This window comes from Macrosteles quadrilineatus, unplaced genomic scaffold, assembly GCF_028750875.1.
Source record: "Macrosteles quadrilineatus isolate MER2022 unplaced genomic scaffold, UCM_ALF_1.0 Scaffold_1__1_contigs__length_201487025, whole genome shotgun sequence".
In the NCBI taxonomy this organism is placed as follows: Eukaryota; Metazoa; Arthropoda; class Insecta; order Hemiptera; family Cicadellidae; genus Macrosteles; species Macrosteles quadrilineatus.
This window is the reverse complement of record NW_026542594.1, coordinates 122,820,967-122,838,249: the sequence shown is the minus strand read 5'-3', so window position 1 is coordinate 122,838,249 and position 17,283 is coordinate 122,820,967. Positions and strand designations below refer to the sequence as shown.

Here is a 17,283-nt window from a genome sequence, read left to right as displayed (position 1 = left end):
ATCACCATGCAAAATTTGAAAACGATTGATTCAGCCATCTAGGAGGAGTTTGCGTATTACGAAATGCATAAGAGTCGACGTATAAGAGCTTTGCTCGCTTCGCTCGCTCCGCTCAATAATACGCTAAGCCGATTTTTGTGAACAGAACTCCTCCCTCATTTTTGGACCGATTTTGATGATTAAAGTGTCAAAAGAATTGCCCTGATCTGTAGTTTTGCAAAGTGTTTTTCGTTTTTTGATATCTTTATTAGTTTGGGCAGGATCTTCCATCAAAGTTGGATTTCCTCCCATAAGATTAACATGGGGGAATCTAAAAATTTAATTGGAAACTTTGTCTCCACTAATTTGAGAGAATGGCTGGGCGTAGAAACTTGGTAGGGGTGTCAAAAGAAAGGTCTTGGTCTGTAGATGAGTTATCAGAAGAAAAATCAATTAAATTAATTTAGGGCTCTGCCCCAGAAGCCTTTAAAGATCCCTCTACAGATTTGTTTACATTTTGGCCATGTGGATAATACTTTTTAATGAAACAGCTGTTAATTTGTAAATTGTATTTTAAACAAGACACATTAATTGGGAGTTACTGAATTGCATTGAATTGCAATGAAGCATTTTCAATGTTTTTTTCTGATTTTAAAATAAATTTTACTCTGTATCATGTCATGTTTTGCAATATATGACGTTCTATGACGAAATCAGTGAAAAATCCTTTTATCACAGTAACTCTTAAAATTATTTCTTATTGACCTTACATATATTGTACGGGTTGGTGACTGCCCTTTTCACCATTTTGTCTTTATTTTTATCATATTGTTTTAGACAGATCATCATAGGTTCATGAGATTATTTTCATACATGTTAAAGTTTTCGATCATTGGAAAAATATTCAATTGTGTAATACAATACAAAAAAATAGCCTACAAGTGCAGAAGGGCACGGTGCCCATTTGAGCCGTGTCCATATTTTGTTAAATTAATAGTAGTTTACAGCAACTGGATAAAACATTTTACAATATTTATGTAGAAATATTTGCATGATAAAGAAAGTCATTAAGCTGGAAAACTGCAATATACTGCAGACTTTTCAGAGAGGTTACTTCGATGTATTCATTCAGCTTAGTGAAAACATAATATACATATGTATACAAATAAGAACTTAAATTCTTAGAGAGCCTTTGAATGTTATTAGAAAAGGGTTGTGCATGTTTACTAGCGCTACTCAGCAACCATTTAATTTATCTCTAAAATATATATTTTTAAAGTGCACTGATCAGCAGCAAAAAAATCTATGTAACTTACCCATATGTTATTGAAAATAACACAACATTTTGGCTGTAAATATGGCCCAATGAGTAAATAATATTTAAGAAGCTACTGCCATGACTGAAAGTTCATATTCCTTTTAAACTAGATCACATCATCCTTTACGTTGATACGTTAAGATACGCTGATTAACAATGCATGTAAACGTCAATATTTACGTGACAGCCAATTTACATTAGTTTTGCTTTTTAAAAATGCCTCATTGCTATGTCATTTGCATTATTTGTTGCCAATGAAGCCGCATATAAATGAGGAGGCCCCTAACAGTTTAAGAATAAAAGCCAACTTCACTTCAAGTATATTCCACTACACCTAACATTCCGGAGAGAGAGATTATATTGACAACTTTATGTAATTGATATGGCTGAGACAACTAACTGACATCCCCCATGTCAAGGAATTCCAGCTTTAACAGTAACCCCACAACAATTTTCTGAAAACTGTGATAGAGGATTACAGAAGTACGAAATGAACTAAAGCGACGTGACGAAGGAAAAATCAAACTTACACTGTAATGGATATCTCCCTTTGATGTTAGAACGTGTCTTCCCAACAAACAGATATTTTTTTTTCAAATAAAATCATAGATTAATCTGCATTACACTGATGAAATCACGGAAGTGTTTAGCTACAAAAGATCCACCAATACGATTTTGATACTATTTAAAGGTTCTTCCAAACGATGAGATAGCAGATAATATACTAATAACTCCGATGACGTACAGTATGGGAGATATTTTATTTATTGAATGTTCAACCATATTTGGTAACTAATGCAATTAACATCAATATCATTATTGTTTTAACACTTATTAATCTTTAAACAATGCTAAATGCTCAAAATATGTACGATTTCACTCAATTTATCACAGTTAGATGGATTAGCGTAAGCCTTGAAAATAACCGTCGATTTCGACAGGTTTCACCTAGTATTATATAAATCCCAAAGTACCATTGAAGTTTTGAGAAAACTACAATTAAGTCACACCCCAATAAACCATATGATAAAATGTTTGTTATGACGAGAAACCTTGCTCTAAACTATCCATTATTTCATAAATTGCCCTTTAAGGTCGCAATTCCTTTCTAAAGGGAACTTTCCATAACCTAATGTTAAAAATACCTCAGCTGTATTTATTGGTTTGATACTTTATCAATTTATTACCTTATTAAAATCAGGTGTGATTATTTGTTTGTATTACTGTATTATATTTTGTTTTTTCAGCTTAACTTAACCAATCAATAGTTTTATTAAACTTATGAAGTCAAACGGGGTGAAGCCCGTGTGTAACAGCTAGTTGCTCTAACTGTTGTTCAGTGCCTGAAAAAATCAATCCGTAAGAGATCTTCCGAGTTTGACATTTCAGTTTCTAGTGTAAACCGTATTTCAAAATCATTAAAATAAAGTTAAAACCTTATTGTCGAGTCAAAAAGTATAGATACTCGAGTCTGAGCTTCTATTGCTACGTAACCAGTAGACTTAGAAAAATACAAGAAGTTACATCATATTTTTACAAATTTATTTCTGCGTTTATGAGTGTCCGTTTCAAAATTTTTATGCAGTTTCAAGTTTCAACTCAGCCTTTCAGTGGGTTGAATGAAAAAAGTGCAGGTTTTTCAGCGCTTTTCCAACATCGGGCGACTTCAACATTTTATAACAAAAAAACTACTGATCTAATCGTAATGAAATTTTGATAGCTATTAGAACATGTACTTTTAAAGCATATTTATAAGTTTTAGAATTGTTTGTCACTAAAAAACAATTTCGTTATGGTTTTTGTAAAGGCATTTTAATTCAGGGACAGAAAGAAACTACGATGAAAGCATGAATTAAAGCTCTTAAAAAGATACAAATGAAAAGTTAAGTTACACGTTAGCTAAGTGGTCTTTAATAATTAAAATGAACGTATAATCAAAGCTGTTCTGAAACGCAATAGTGCATGAAATTTGTACCGCTATCGATCCACAGGCAGGGAGTTCTCCCCGCCTGGGACCGGTTTTGGCAGCACGGACCAAACCGCCGAACCTCATCACTACAATTATACCTACCCCTAACCATATCTTCACTGTTGCAATCAACTTTCCAATGCACTCCGAAACCTTCAGATAAACTGGGTATTGCTTGTCATTACAACTGACACCTTTGTTCTTGAAAAAAAAAAAAACATATCGCACTTGAAATTATAGTGATTTTACCTTCTGATAAATGTGGCGCCCTGGATATCTTGACTACAACGAACAACACAGACAGATTGAGGAAAATATGTTCAGACCTCAATGATAACATTGTAGGGATGGAATGTAGATAATGAAGTATGACTCAGTGGTACGAGTTGTCGTGTTATGCTTATCTGGTTATTGGTTTTAAAAACCTCAATATCTATTAGACAGGGTAAGAACACAATAAAATTATTCTGCAGATGAATTTTCCGTTGGAGAAATATAAGCCGTATTATAAATGTCACAATGCGAGTTTGAGCATTTTATAACTATATTATATGGGTAAGTTACATAGATTTTTTTTATGCTGCTGCTCAGTGCACTTTAAGAATATATATTTTAGAAATAAATTAAATGGTTTTTGTTGCTGAGTAGTGCTAGTAAACATGAACAACCCTTTTCGTTAGTCTAATAACATTCAAAGTCTCTCTAAAAGTTCAAGTTCTTATTTGTATACATATATCTATATTATGTTTTCACTAAGCTTAATGAAAGTCTGCAGTATATTGCAGTATTCCAGCTTAACGACTTTCTAAATCCTACACATATTTCTACATAACTATTGTAAAATGTTTTATCCATTTGCTGTAAACTACTATTAATTTAACAAAATATGGACACGGCTCAAATAGGCACCGTGCCCTTCTGCACTTGTATTATTTTGTATTGTATTACACAATCGAAGATTTTTCCATCGATTGAAAACATGTATGACAATAATCTCATGAACCTTTGATGATCTGTCTAGAATAATATGATAAAATATAGGGAAAGGTGTGAAAAATTCAGACACCAAGCCATAAAATAGATAAGATAGTTCAATAAGAAATAATTGTAAGAGTTACTGTGATAAAAGGATTTTCCACTGATTTCGTAATGGAATGTTATATTGCAAAACATGACATAATACAGAAGAAAATCAATTTTAAAATCAGAAAATAACATTGCAAATACTTCTTATCAGTAACTCCCAATAAATGTGTGTTGTTTAAAACACAATTTTAAAATTAACAGCTGTTTCATTAAAAAGCATTATCCACATGGCCAAAATGTAAACAAATCTATGGAGGGATCTTTAAAGGCTTCTGGGGCAGAGCCCTAAGCGAATTTACTTTGTTTTTCTTTTGATAACTCATCTACAGACCAAGACCTTTCTTTGGATACCTCTATCAAGTTTCTACGCTCAGCCGTTCTCTCAAATTAGTGGAGACAAAGTTTCCGATTAAATATTTAAATTCCTCCATGTTAATCTTATGGGAGAAAATCCAACTTTGATTGAAGATCCTGCCCAGACTAATAAAGATATCAAAAAATGAAAAACACTTTGCAAAATTACAGATCAGGGCAAGTGTTTTGACATTTTAATCATCAAAATCGGTCCACAAATGAGGGAGGAGTTCTGTTTACAAAAATCGGCTTAGCGTATTATATATATAGATGTTCGTCATGACGAGAAACCTTGCGCAAGACTATCTATCTATTATTTCATAAATTGCCCTTTAAGGTCGTAATTCCTTTCTAAAGGGCACTTAATACCTAATGTTAAAAATACCTCAGCTGTACTTATTTGTTTGTTATTCTTACAATTTATTACCTTATTAAAACCTGGTGTGATTATTTGTTTCTTTTACTGTATTTTGTTTATTTCAGGTTAACTTAACCAATCAATAGTTTTATTAATACTTATGATGTCAAACGGGGTGAAGCCTGTGGGTAACAGCTAGTGTTCTTAATTTATAATGTTTCATGGTGTTAATGTAGACAATTTTTTATTAGGTAAGTTGGGGAATTTATCAATAATACAATTGGTCTAATTTTTTTCCCACTTTTGTGTATTTATGGTAAACAGAACAATAATGGTAACATTGGATTTAAGATGGTTAAATCTTTTAGCGAATTTCCCTATAGGGAAGTAGCTATTACCGTAGGTGGCACGGTAAGACCTAGACCCGGGACCGATTTACTTTTTCATTTTGATGTCCCCAGAGGCCAAAAACACTATTCGTTCAAATTTGTATATATGTATTTTATATATATATAGACTTATATATATATATACGTCCGTGAACGCGATAACTTGAGTAATTTTTGTCCGATTTTGATGAAATTTGGTTTAAAGGTGTAAAGCGGGATAAACTTGAATGAGTTCGCGAACCAGCACGATCGGACCATGGCAACGGGGCTTTACGGGGGGTTTTATGGGGTAAAAATTGGTTTTTCTCACTTTTGCCCCTCAAAACACAAAATTTCCCAATTTCTGTTTAGACCTTTTTTAAAGAGCTTAAAAAAACAAATAATTTAGTATATAAAAGTATTTTTGTTCAATTATTAGTAACGGAGAAAATTTAAAAAATTGTAAATTTAAAATTCCCATGTTATTCTTATGGAGAATATTGTCAAATGTTGTAGTTTGCTTGTTTATGAATATATTTTGATCAAACTTGTCAAATTTATTTATTTTGTACTAAGCTATCAATATTTTACTCAAAAACACACTTTATTTGTTTCCTTGTAGCAGCAAACCTAGGTACTCGTTAAACCTAATGTTATTAAAATATAATTTAACTGAAAATCAATTCAGACAAATGGAAATTCGCTTAGTCGGCAGGTTTGCTGCGGCGGGGGTATTTTTAAGGTTTGATGATATCATCGCTTTACATTCTTTAATTGTATCATTAGTATCTTATATATTAAAAATATTTGGTTTTTCTTTTCCGAGTTCGTTTGGCTTTTCTACCCGACCGATTTTCATGATTGAGGTCTAGAATTGAAGGTATGCATGCACATACTGATTTGCCCTCAAGCATCGGCATAAATGAATCTATAATCCCATTCGACATATACCTAAACGAAATTTGCTCCCCATGTATTTCTTATGGGAGTTAAATTTGGTTTTTCTTTTCAGAGTTCGTTAGGCTGTTCTATCCGACCGATTTTCATGATTGAGGTCTCGAATAAATGGTATGCACGTACTGATTTGCCATCAAGCATCAGCATAAATGTATCTATAATCCCACTCTGCATACACGTAAACGAAATTTGCTCCCCATGTATTTCTTATGGGAGTTAAATTTGGGTTTTCTTTGCCGAGTTCGTATGGCTCTTCTACCCGACCGATTTTCATGATTGAGGTCTCGAATAAATGGTATGCACGTACTGATTTGCCATCAAGCATCAGCATAAATGTATCTATAATCCCACTCGGCATACACGTAAATGAAATTTGCTCCCCATGTATTTCTTATGGGAGTTAAATTTGGGTTTTCTTTGCCGAGTTCCTTTGGATCTTCTACCCGACCGATTTTCATAATTGAGGTCTCGAATTGAAGGTATGCACGTAGAGATTTGCCATCAAGTATCGGCATAAATGTATCTATAATCCCACTCGGCATATACGTAAACAAAATTTGCTCCCCATGTATTTCTTATAGGAGTTAAATTTGGTTTTTCTTTGCCGAGTTCGTATGGCTCTTCGACCTGACCGATTTTCATGATTGAGGTCTCGAATTGAAGGTACGCACGTACAGATTTGCCATCAGGCATCGTCATAAATGTATCTATAATCCCACTCGGCATATACGTAAACGAAATTTGCTCCCCATGTATTTCTTATAGGAGTTAAATTTGGTTTTTCTTGCCGAGTTCGTTTGGCTCTTCTTTCCAACCGATTTTTATGATTGAGGTTTTAAAGTGAAGGTATGCATGCACAGATTTGCCATCAAGCATCGGCTTTTAATCCAGTATTGTTCATGTTTTTTATATGTTTTAGACTCAATAATCAGTCAATTATAGGCGTTAATTTGAGCTATTCGTTTAAATCAGTTAAGCTCAAGATACTGTATTACTCAATAAAAAATCTGAAATTTGATTATTTATCAGATATTATATTTATTTTAATGCTGCAGGGCAGCATGGGTCCTCTAGTATTAGATGAAATTAACTTATTGAGAGGATCTTTTGAGCATAAATTGTATGGACCTTCTGTTGTCATAGCATTAACTCTTTCGTAGTAGTCTGCAGTTGTGTCAATGATTTACAATAAAATTTCCCTTATAAGCTTTTAAATATAGAAATTTATTATTTAATTTACTAAATAGAAAACATCTTTCTTTTGAAGAGATGTGATTACAGGTTTGAGAGATGGTTAAATCTTTTTTTAAGTTTTGGTGATACGGTATCAACGTTTTACATTCTTTCGTTGTATCATTAGTAAATTAGATTATATTAACTTATTGAGAGGATCTTTGGAGCATAAATTGTATGAACCTTCTGTTATCATAGTATTAACTCTTTCATAGTAGTCTGCAATAACGGCAATTTCTTATTTCCTTGAGATTATTTTTGAGGCATTAGAAAAGAACAACTACACCTTTGGGGTATTTTTGGATCTCCAGAAAGCTTTTGACTGTGTGAACCCAACCATCCTCTTTGATAAGCTTGAAAATTATGGAACTAGAGGCTCCGCGCTTGAGTTAATAAAGTCCTACATGCTAAACAGAAAACAGTTTGTTTCAATCAAACATAATGATAAAGATTTCTTTTCTCACCACATAGAGGTGAAACTAGGGGTTTCCCCAGGGTTCAGTCCTAGGGCCTCTATTATTTTTAATTTACGTTAATGACATAAATAGTGACGACAATGGCAAAATTATAACATAAACATAACATATATATGCCCCTAACATAAAATTATAAAACGCAGATGACACTTCTTTAATTTTAAATCATTCAAACTTAAATACTTTGGAAATCTCTACAAATATATTTGCAACTGGCATAATCCAATACTGTTGTGAGAACAGTTTATTTCATAACACCTGTTAATTTCTATTAATTATTATCATATGTTTATTTGTTATTCTATGTTTGTAAAAAGGTAAATAAAGTTAGTTGAGTTTGAGTTATGACATAAAACAGTGCATTCACTTAATTCTTAGTAAAATAGTACATGGTGGCAGCGGTTTAGAGCTATGCCTCAGAAGAGAAATTCAAGAAGGAAACAATCTGACTATGAAGATAATGAAAATGAAAGAAGCAGAGAAAATGAATACAACAATTCAACTAAGAAGTCAATCATTGTATCAAACACTCATTCAGTTATTCAACCTCCAGCTAGTTACTCCTTTGTACCAGCAGATTGGCCAAGATGGAAAACACGATTTCAAAGATATCGGTCAGCATCTCGGGTTATCTGAAGAGTCTGAGAACAAACAAATCAACACTCTTATATACACATTAGGTGAGAAAGCTGATGAGATTTTTGCATCTTTTAATTTAGCAACCGAATCAACGCTAACATTTGAAGAAGTCTTAGATTTATTTGACAAACATTTTATTCCACAGAGGAACTTAATTTTTGAAAGAGCAAAGTTTTTGAAGAGACAACAAAAAATTAATGAAACAGTTGAAGAGTTTATAGTTAGTCTCCATTCCCTGGCTAGAACCTGTGACTGGGGTTCACTTAATGATGAAATGGTGTTGATGGTACTAATACTGGGTTTAAATGATGAGAAACTTAGTGATCGCTTGTTGCTAGATCCCGAGATGAATTTAGACAAGGCCATTACAGTAATAAGACATGCAGATAACGTAAAGAAAGAGAAGGCAGATTTATGTGATGAGAAAAGAGTTCAAATTGAAGCAACTACGTCATCGAGTTCAAACCAAAATCAAGGATACAGGTTTCGCCAAAAGAAACAAGAATACCCAGCGCAATGTATCTGGTGTGGTTATAAACCGTCCCATCCAAGAAGCACGTGTCCAGCAAAAAGCGCAACATGTAACTTATGCAAAAAGATTGGTCACTTTTCGAAGGTCTGCAGATCTAAAGAAGCACAGGAAGTAACTGACAAAAATGAAGTAAGTGAACTTGGACCTTCAAATAATAAAGTATTCATAGGTACACTTGGGGATGGGTCAAAATGTAAGCCCGGGAAACTAGAATTAGTATTAGAGGGAAAACCACAAACATTTAAAATTGATTCAGGGGCAGATGTAACAGTAATTCCCCCTGGCATAATTGATCCAAGTAGGATCCAGCCGACTCTAGTTGAGTTGTTTGGGGCTGGTAGAACAAAATTAGAAACTGTAGGTTGTGTTAGAGCTAATATCCAATACATAGATGTTAAAATAAATCACATGGTATACGTAGTGAAGGGACTCATAACACCCTTGCTTGGTCGTCCAGCAATACAGGACTTGAAAATTTTAACTTTTGTTAATTCAGTTGCAGAGGTAGACAGTGACTTTTTTACCGAATACCATGAAATGTTTAGTGGTCTGGGCGTCATTCCTGATCCCTACACAATAGCACTTAAGGATGGCGCAAAGCCATATGCAATAACCACTCCTAGGACAGTACCTTTACCCCTAATGTGTCAAGTGAAAAAAGAACTAGAAAGTATGGTACAAAATAATGTAATCACACCAGTTGAGCATGCTACTGAATGGTGCTCAGCAATGGTAGTAGTGCCTAAATCTAATGGAGATGTCTGCATATGTGTTGACTTAACAAAGTTGAATGAATCCATCCAGCGGTCTTATCATCCGATTCCCAAAATTGAAACGTCTCTCAGCTCAATCTCAGGAGCAAAATGGTTTTCAAAACTTGATGCAAACAGTGGTTTTTGGCAAGTCCCCTTAAATGTAAATTCCCAGGATCTAACTACTTTCCTTACCCCTTTTGGACGTTTTAAATTTCTCAAACTTCCATTTGGAATCACATCAGCACCTGAACATTTTCAGAAATGCATGAACAAAATCATAGACAACCAGTCAAATGTCGCAGTCCATATGGACGATATTCTGATTTGGGGCAAAACGAAAGAAGAACATGATACAGTTGTTCGGCAAGTACTTGAAAAGCTTTAAAATGTAGGAATGACACTTAACAAAGACAAAACTGAGTTTGGGAAGTCAAGTATTAAATTCCTCGGGCATTTCCTCTCATCCGATGGAATTTCTGTTGATAAGGAAAAGGTTTCCGCCATTCTCAAAATGGACTGCCCAAAAAACGTAAAAGAACTTCAAAGGTTCAATGGGATGGTAAACTTTCTTGGTAAGTTTATTCCTGACAAAGCTAAGATTTTGGCCTCAATGAATTCACTACTTCAAGCTAACGTTCCATGGATATGGGGTCCAGAGCAGACGAAGGCATTTGATGAAATAAAACTCAATTTGACTAACTCTCCTCTAGCCATTTACGATGTAAATCGGGAAACAATTATCTCCTGTGATGCCTCGCTTCAAGGACTAGGATCAACTCTTTCTCAAGTTCAAGATGATGGTTCTATACGGCCAGTATCATTTGCATCCCGAAGCCTTCTTCCTTCTGAAAAAAACTATGCAAACATCGAGAGGGAGGCTACAGCTGTTGCTTGGGCATGTGAAAAGTTTCAAGAATTTATTATTGGCAAGAGAATAACAATACAAACAGATCACAAACCACTACTTCAAATTTTGAAATCCAAACATCTTGATGAATTGTCTCCAAGAATTCAAAGAATTCGATTGCGTCTCATGAGATATGATTTTTCAATAAATTACTTATATTCCTGGAAAGCAGCTTCTAGTTCCTGATGCTCTTTCAAGAGCACCTCTCCCATTTTCTGGTACTGATGACCGTGAGTTAGAAGAAGAAACTCAAGCGTTTGTTCAAATGGTTTTGTCGTCCATCGATATAAACGACTGCATAGTTGCTAAAGTATTGGAGGAACAAAATAAAGATCCGACTTTACGTGAACTGAAAAAAATAATCATCCAAGGTTGGCCTTCTAAGGCATCATTACAAGATGACCTAAAACCGTATAATTCAGTGAGGATGAGTTAGGATGAGCTAAGTGTTGATAATGAGATGATACTACGAGGTTCAAGACTTGTAATTCCGCCAGCTCTGCAGTCTTGGGCACTTCAAAGAGTACATGAAGGTCATTTTGGAATCACCAAGTGTCGTTTACGTGCAAAAGAGTCAGTCTGGTGACCAGGAATTTCTTCAGCCATTGAAAGTATGGTGAAATCATGCCCTACTTGTATTAAACATTCAAGGAACAGTCATGAACCATTGCTTCCCACACAATTCCCTGACAGGCCATGGAAAACACTTGCGATGGATTTGTTCAAACTTTAAGGCGTTTGGTTTTTGACTGTGACAGATTATTACTCCAGATATTTTGAGATAGCTGAATTAGAGTCATTAACATCACAAGAAGTAATAATGAGATGCAAAGCCTTTATCTGTCGACACGGCATTCCAGAAGAAATTAGGTCTGACTGTGGGTCTCAATTTCAAGTCCTTGAACATTCAGATTTCAAGACATTTTCCAAAGTTTATGGCTTCAAGCATATAACAAGTAGCCCAAAATTTTCCCAAAGCAATGGAGAGGCTGAAGCGGCAGTGAAAATCGCCAAAATGATTCTAAAGAAAAATGTGGAAGACCCTTATTTAGCGCTTCTAGCCTATCGAACGACACCCCTCTGGAATGGGTTCAGTCCCTCTCAGCTTCTTATGAACAGGCGATTACGGAGCACATTGCCTCAGACAGGACATTTGCTTTGTGGAAAACCAGATCTAAAGGATCTTAAAGGGAGAGAAGAAACATATCGTGAGAAGTACAAACACAACTATGATAGAAGGAACAAAGTGCAAACTCTCAATCCTCTTCATATAGGAGACCCAGTTTGGATTGTGGACCTTAGAAGACATGGCAAAATTGTGAAAATCCTGGACAGCCCTCATTCATATATTGTTGAAACTGATAAGAGGAATGTGAGAAGAAATCGATTCCACCTCAAACTTGCCCCTTATTTAAGAGAGGAAAACAGTGAACAAAATTTGTCAGCAAATACACATCAAACAGAACCATACAACCGTCCAAAGAGAAATATACACAAACCAAGCTGGTTGAAGAACTTTCAAACTTAAAAGGGAGGATGTTGTGACAACAGTTTATTTCATAACACCTGTTAATTTCTATTAATTATTATCATATGTTTATTTGTTATTCTATGTTTGTAAAAAGGTAAATAAAGTTAGTTGAGTTTGAGTTATGACATAAAACAGTGCATTCACTTAATTCTTAGTAAAATAGTACAAATACTTCAATGAAAATTGTTTATAAGTAAATGTAGATAAGATAGCTTTTTTGAATTTTTCATCCAGAGTGTTAAGTTTTGACCCTAAAATTTTAGTGGGAAAAGATCAGGTTGTAGATATTGTTCCACAAACTAAATTCTTGGGTATCATTGTTAACGAACTGGAATGATCATGTAAATTACCTTAGTAAAAAATTATCAAGGTCAGTTTTTATATTTAGAAGATTTGGTAAAGTATGTGTCATTGAAACTTTGAAAACAATCTAATACTCTTTTTTTATTCCAATTTAACGTACTGTATTGAAATATGGGGATACACTACCAAAACAAACATAAATCAACTTCTTTAAAAAAATCTTGAGATTCTTACCTTTCCTTGCTTAATCATTTACCGAGTTTTAATATATTTCAAAGCTAATATCTTTAAAACAACAAATGAACAATTTCCCTCATATGACACTAGAGGTAAAAGCAACATCCAAAAAAGTTGCATTGCCATATAAGTAGGCACGACATAAGGCGACAAACATTGGCAAGTATTTTTTTTTTTTGCTCCAAGACTTTGGAACCACCTACCAATTAAATTTCAAAATTTTCCTCTTAATTCATTTAAAAAGAAGTTGAAGAAAGTTTTAATTAAGCTCTGTTTTGTTCATGTTCACAATAGATGAATTTTGACTAGTGACTAAAGATGAATTTAATTTACTAATTATAGAATGTTATAATATGTTATAAGGCGAAGAAGTTAAATTGTGTTAAATTATGTTTATGTTTAGGTTTAGGATTAATTGACAAGTTAGGAGATACTAATGTCAAACATTATGTGTTTTACTGGCAATACAGTTCTTGTATCTTGTATAAACTATACCAAATTATGGCTCTCGGTCCCCCGGTACTTGAAATTAATTGATTATTAACTTTTAAATACTTACGGTATTTTTTATTGAATTAGGTAGGTGAGTCAAAATATCTCCAATGAACATTTTTCCTGAATTAATAGTTAAAATTAATACATTTAGGGTATAAAAATGTTGTCACAGCCTGAGTGCGCTGTAAAAAGCAAGCACCATGCAGGGTTCTTGCCCACACTTGATGCCTTCAAGCACAAAAGGCAACCTCAAATAGTATTCGAATCGTACCAGTGGACCATCTTTGTTTAGTGTAAACAACCTCAGTTTTTCAGCAATAGGTAGGCAAAATAAATATTTTTTTGACTTGATCAAAAATATATGTCTGTTCAGATAGCAGGAACATTATTAACAAAAAGAGAGGTTTACCCTCATGCTGTTCAAGTTTGACTCATTCCCTCTCCACCTCGGTCATCATCCTGTGCTTCTGCGCTCTGCGTTCGTGATTGTAAAAGCTTAGCTCAAGCTCGATGATAACTATGTACTCAATCTCTCAAGCTTGTAGGCTAGGCTTAGCACGGCTCAAAAATTAAGCCACTCGCACATATTAAAAAAAAAAAAACACTGCCTCACAACCTTAAAAATCAGTGAGTGGCTCTGCTAATTACTGGATCAGGTGCTCAACACTGCACTCTACACTCAACTTATTGTAACTGTTGGTTGACAGGGAGGTGTGCATGTGAGTGAAGTAGTAGCCCTCGCTGTGGAGCTTGTAGCGGACATGGTGGACTGTCTGCCCCCAGGACTGGTGTGTTGCTGTGACTTGCTAACAGAGAGCCTGCCAGCAGATAGCACTCCCCTCGCTCACTCTGTTCTGGTACAGGTGCTCATTACTGCACTATACACTCAACTCATCGACTCTCCTGTGGCTGAGAGACTTTGCACCTTGCACGATGAACAACTTTCAGATATTCTGACAGCAATCAAGTAAGTATTATTTTAAGAGTAGTCTCTTAGACAGTGGACAATACATTTCCACAAACTTGGCTAGATGGAGTTTCTGAAGTGTGTGTTTTCATTGAAAAGAAACTAAAATTAAAAATGAGGTAATTTAAAAATAACTTACAAAAAAAGTCATGTTTATGGAGCTGACTTAACTGACATTATAGCTAGGGCTACTAACAGTCGTCTTGTGGCTCACAAGTCCTGCAAGTAGAGCTATGTCCAAATGGCAAAGGCAGTGAGTGTAACAAATCAAATAAAAATTCTTGAGCGCTTCTCAATACAATATTGGTTTACAGAATTACTCACTCACTCAATCACTCCCATGCCCATTTATGCCCAAGGCAGGATTTGGCCGCACCAACAACTGCTCTCCATCTCTCTCTATCTTCTACCTCTTCCACTGCTGCCCCCACTTCTCTGATGTCCTTGGAGACACTGTCCCACCATCTCTTCTTGGGTCTTCCTAATCGTCGTTTCCCTTCTGGCTTTCCTATGCTTGCTTCTTTTAATAGTGAACCCCGTTCTCTCCGTAGTGCGTGTCCTGCCCACCTTATTCTCCTTGCTTTCACGTGTGCTATTACATCATAATCATTATACATATTCCTTATCTCCCTATTATGCCTTTTTCTCCATTATCCATTTTCTTGTGTTGGGCCATATATCATTCTTAACTTTTTTTTTACAATCATTTTGTTTTCTTCTTTTTTGTTTAAAATCCAAGTTTCAGCTCCATATGTTAAAAGGTACTGGTCGAATTGTACTATATGATATATTTTATTTTCGTTCTATGCGAGATAATATTTTAAGTCAACAATTTCAACAATGTAAGTGTACATAAATTTATTGGCTTGAGCAATCCTATAAGCAATCCTATTATTTCCATTTCTTCACTATTGCTGCTTGACATAATTACCCCTAGATATTTAAATTGTTCAACAACTTTGTCCATCTATAATAACTTTATTTGCCCTCATTTCATTTGGCTGTCTTGTGAAGTGCATGTATTTCGTCTTCTCATCATTAATCTTTAGACCCATTTTCTCTGTTTTTTTTTTTTTTTTTGTATGAACAGTCTAATTAGCTCCTAGGTCATTTCTGTTTTTTGACAGGATGACTGCATTGTCCTCAAAAACTAGGATTTTTATTTTTACTCCCATTCCCAAGGCTATATTTGTTTGCCTTACTTGTTTAAGGGAATCTTCTAAGGCTATGTTAAATAGTATATGTGACAGTCCACCTTGCATTACTCACGTCACTAAAACTAAATATTTACAAGTCATATCTCTAAACAAATAATATACATAAACAGACATACAAAAATAAAAATACATTCCTGAATTTTAATTTTAACCTTTTTTATGAAAGCTTTTTGGTCGAAAGGCTTTTGAACTGATAGGGGAGGTCATTGTAAATGGTTGGGCCAAAATAGGAAAATCCTCTCCTCCCCTCCCTATTTCCAAATTAACTTTTGGAAAGTGGAGGAGGTTGTCCTGCCTAGTGCCCCGTCGAGCAATTGCTCCACGTGTCACAAGTCTTTCCACCAGGTATTTTGGTTCTCTGTGAGATAATATCCCACGGATGAGACAACATATTCCCACTCTGCATACAGCATCGGCTGGCAACAGACCAGCAGAATCCCGGAAAGAGGATTTGCGTTCTCGCTTATGAAGTCCGTAGACAAAATGAACTCATATTCTCCCGGGAAATACTGTTGCCATTAGCAGGAATGTAGTAATACATCACTGACAACACCAGAGACTGAACCAACTTCAATTTTGCAGTCTCTGGAAGAATCGAACAGAATCTGTATAGTCCTCGCAGCCTTCCCAAAGTAATTTGAGAAACATAAGTGATGTGGTTAGAGAAGGTAAGACCACCATCAAGAACCACAGTCCTGACAGTGTCACAAACCCTAAGCTTTTCATTGTGAAGTTGAATATACACGTCACCGTCGCAGATTTTTTGAATTACGATGGGTGGTGATTCGATGTGGATCACTGTGCATTTTTCAACATTCAACTTAAGGCCTTGACCACTCACTTATTCTCTCAAGATGTTTTGCATCCTCAAAGGCGCTGTTGAATGAGCCGATTGGGTAGGAAAAATACAACTGGCAGTCAACTGCATATGCTTGCACAGTACAGTGACGTACACATAAGTAAGGTCGGTTGTGTAGAGTGTCAACAAGATGGGTCCCAGACAACGCCCCTGCGGCACTCCCCTAAGCTTTTTAAGGGGAGGCGAGGTGTCTACACCCATCCTGGTTACCTGTTATCTATTTCCCAAGTACGACCTTAGCCAGCTAATTGCCATATCCCCAAATTCAAAGTGTTTTATTTGCTGAGTAGCAAACCATGGCTGATGGAGTCAAAGGCCTGTGAATAATCAAGCATGATCAAAGTGCTACACTGGCCGCTGTCTCTCGCCGCAAACAAGTCTGCAAACAGGTTAATCAATGCAGTGTTGGTGCTATATGGTTTTTTTCTAAACTCAGATTGAAATTTAGGCAGTAAATCTTCTTCATCAATGAAATCAAGTACTTTTGTACTTTAGTACATCGGTTTCAAGTACTTTTGACAGAGCTGGCATGACTGAAATTGGCCTAAGTTCATTTAAATTAGAAGGATTTTCTAGGCAATGGATGGACGATACTTTGTTTCCACATTCTAGGGAAAATTCCTGTAGCTAAAGATGTATGTATTATAGCCCCGATGGCAAAAGGACTAATGGTTTTTATCATTAAAATATTTATTTTATCTATTCCCACAGCTCTGGAAGTTATTTCATTTATAGCAGATTTT

At 35.1% G+C, this 17,283-nt stretch overlaps 1 protein-coding gene across 1 annotated transcript in view; it reads left to right on the top strand.

The window, feature by feature from the left end:
* Nucleotides 1-17,283, top strand: part of LOC128984248 (uncharacterized) — a 188,647-nt gene that overhangs the window by 137,337 nt on the left and 34,027 nt on the right. Inside the window, exon 12 of the mRNA XM_054403554.1 lies at nucleotides 14,205-14,464. Within this exon, the coding sequence (XP_054259529.1) occupies nucleotides 14,205-14,464 (260 nt within the window). The remainder of the gene's footprint in view (nucleotides 1-14,204; nucleotides 14,465-17,283) is intronic.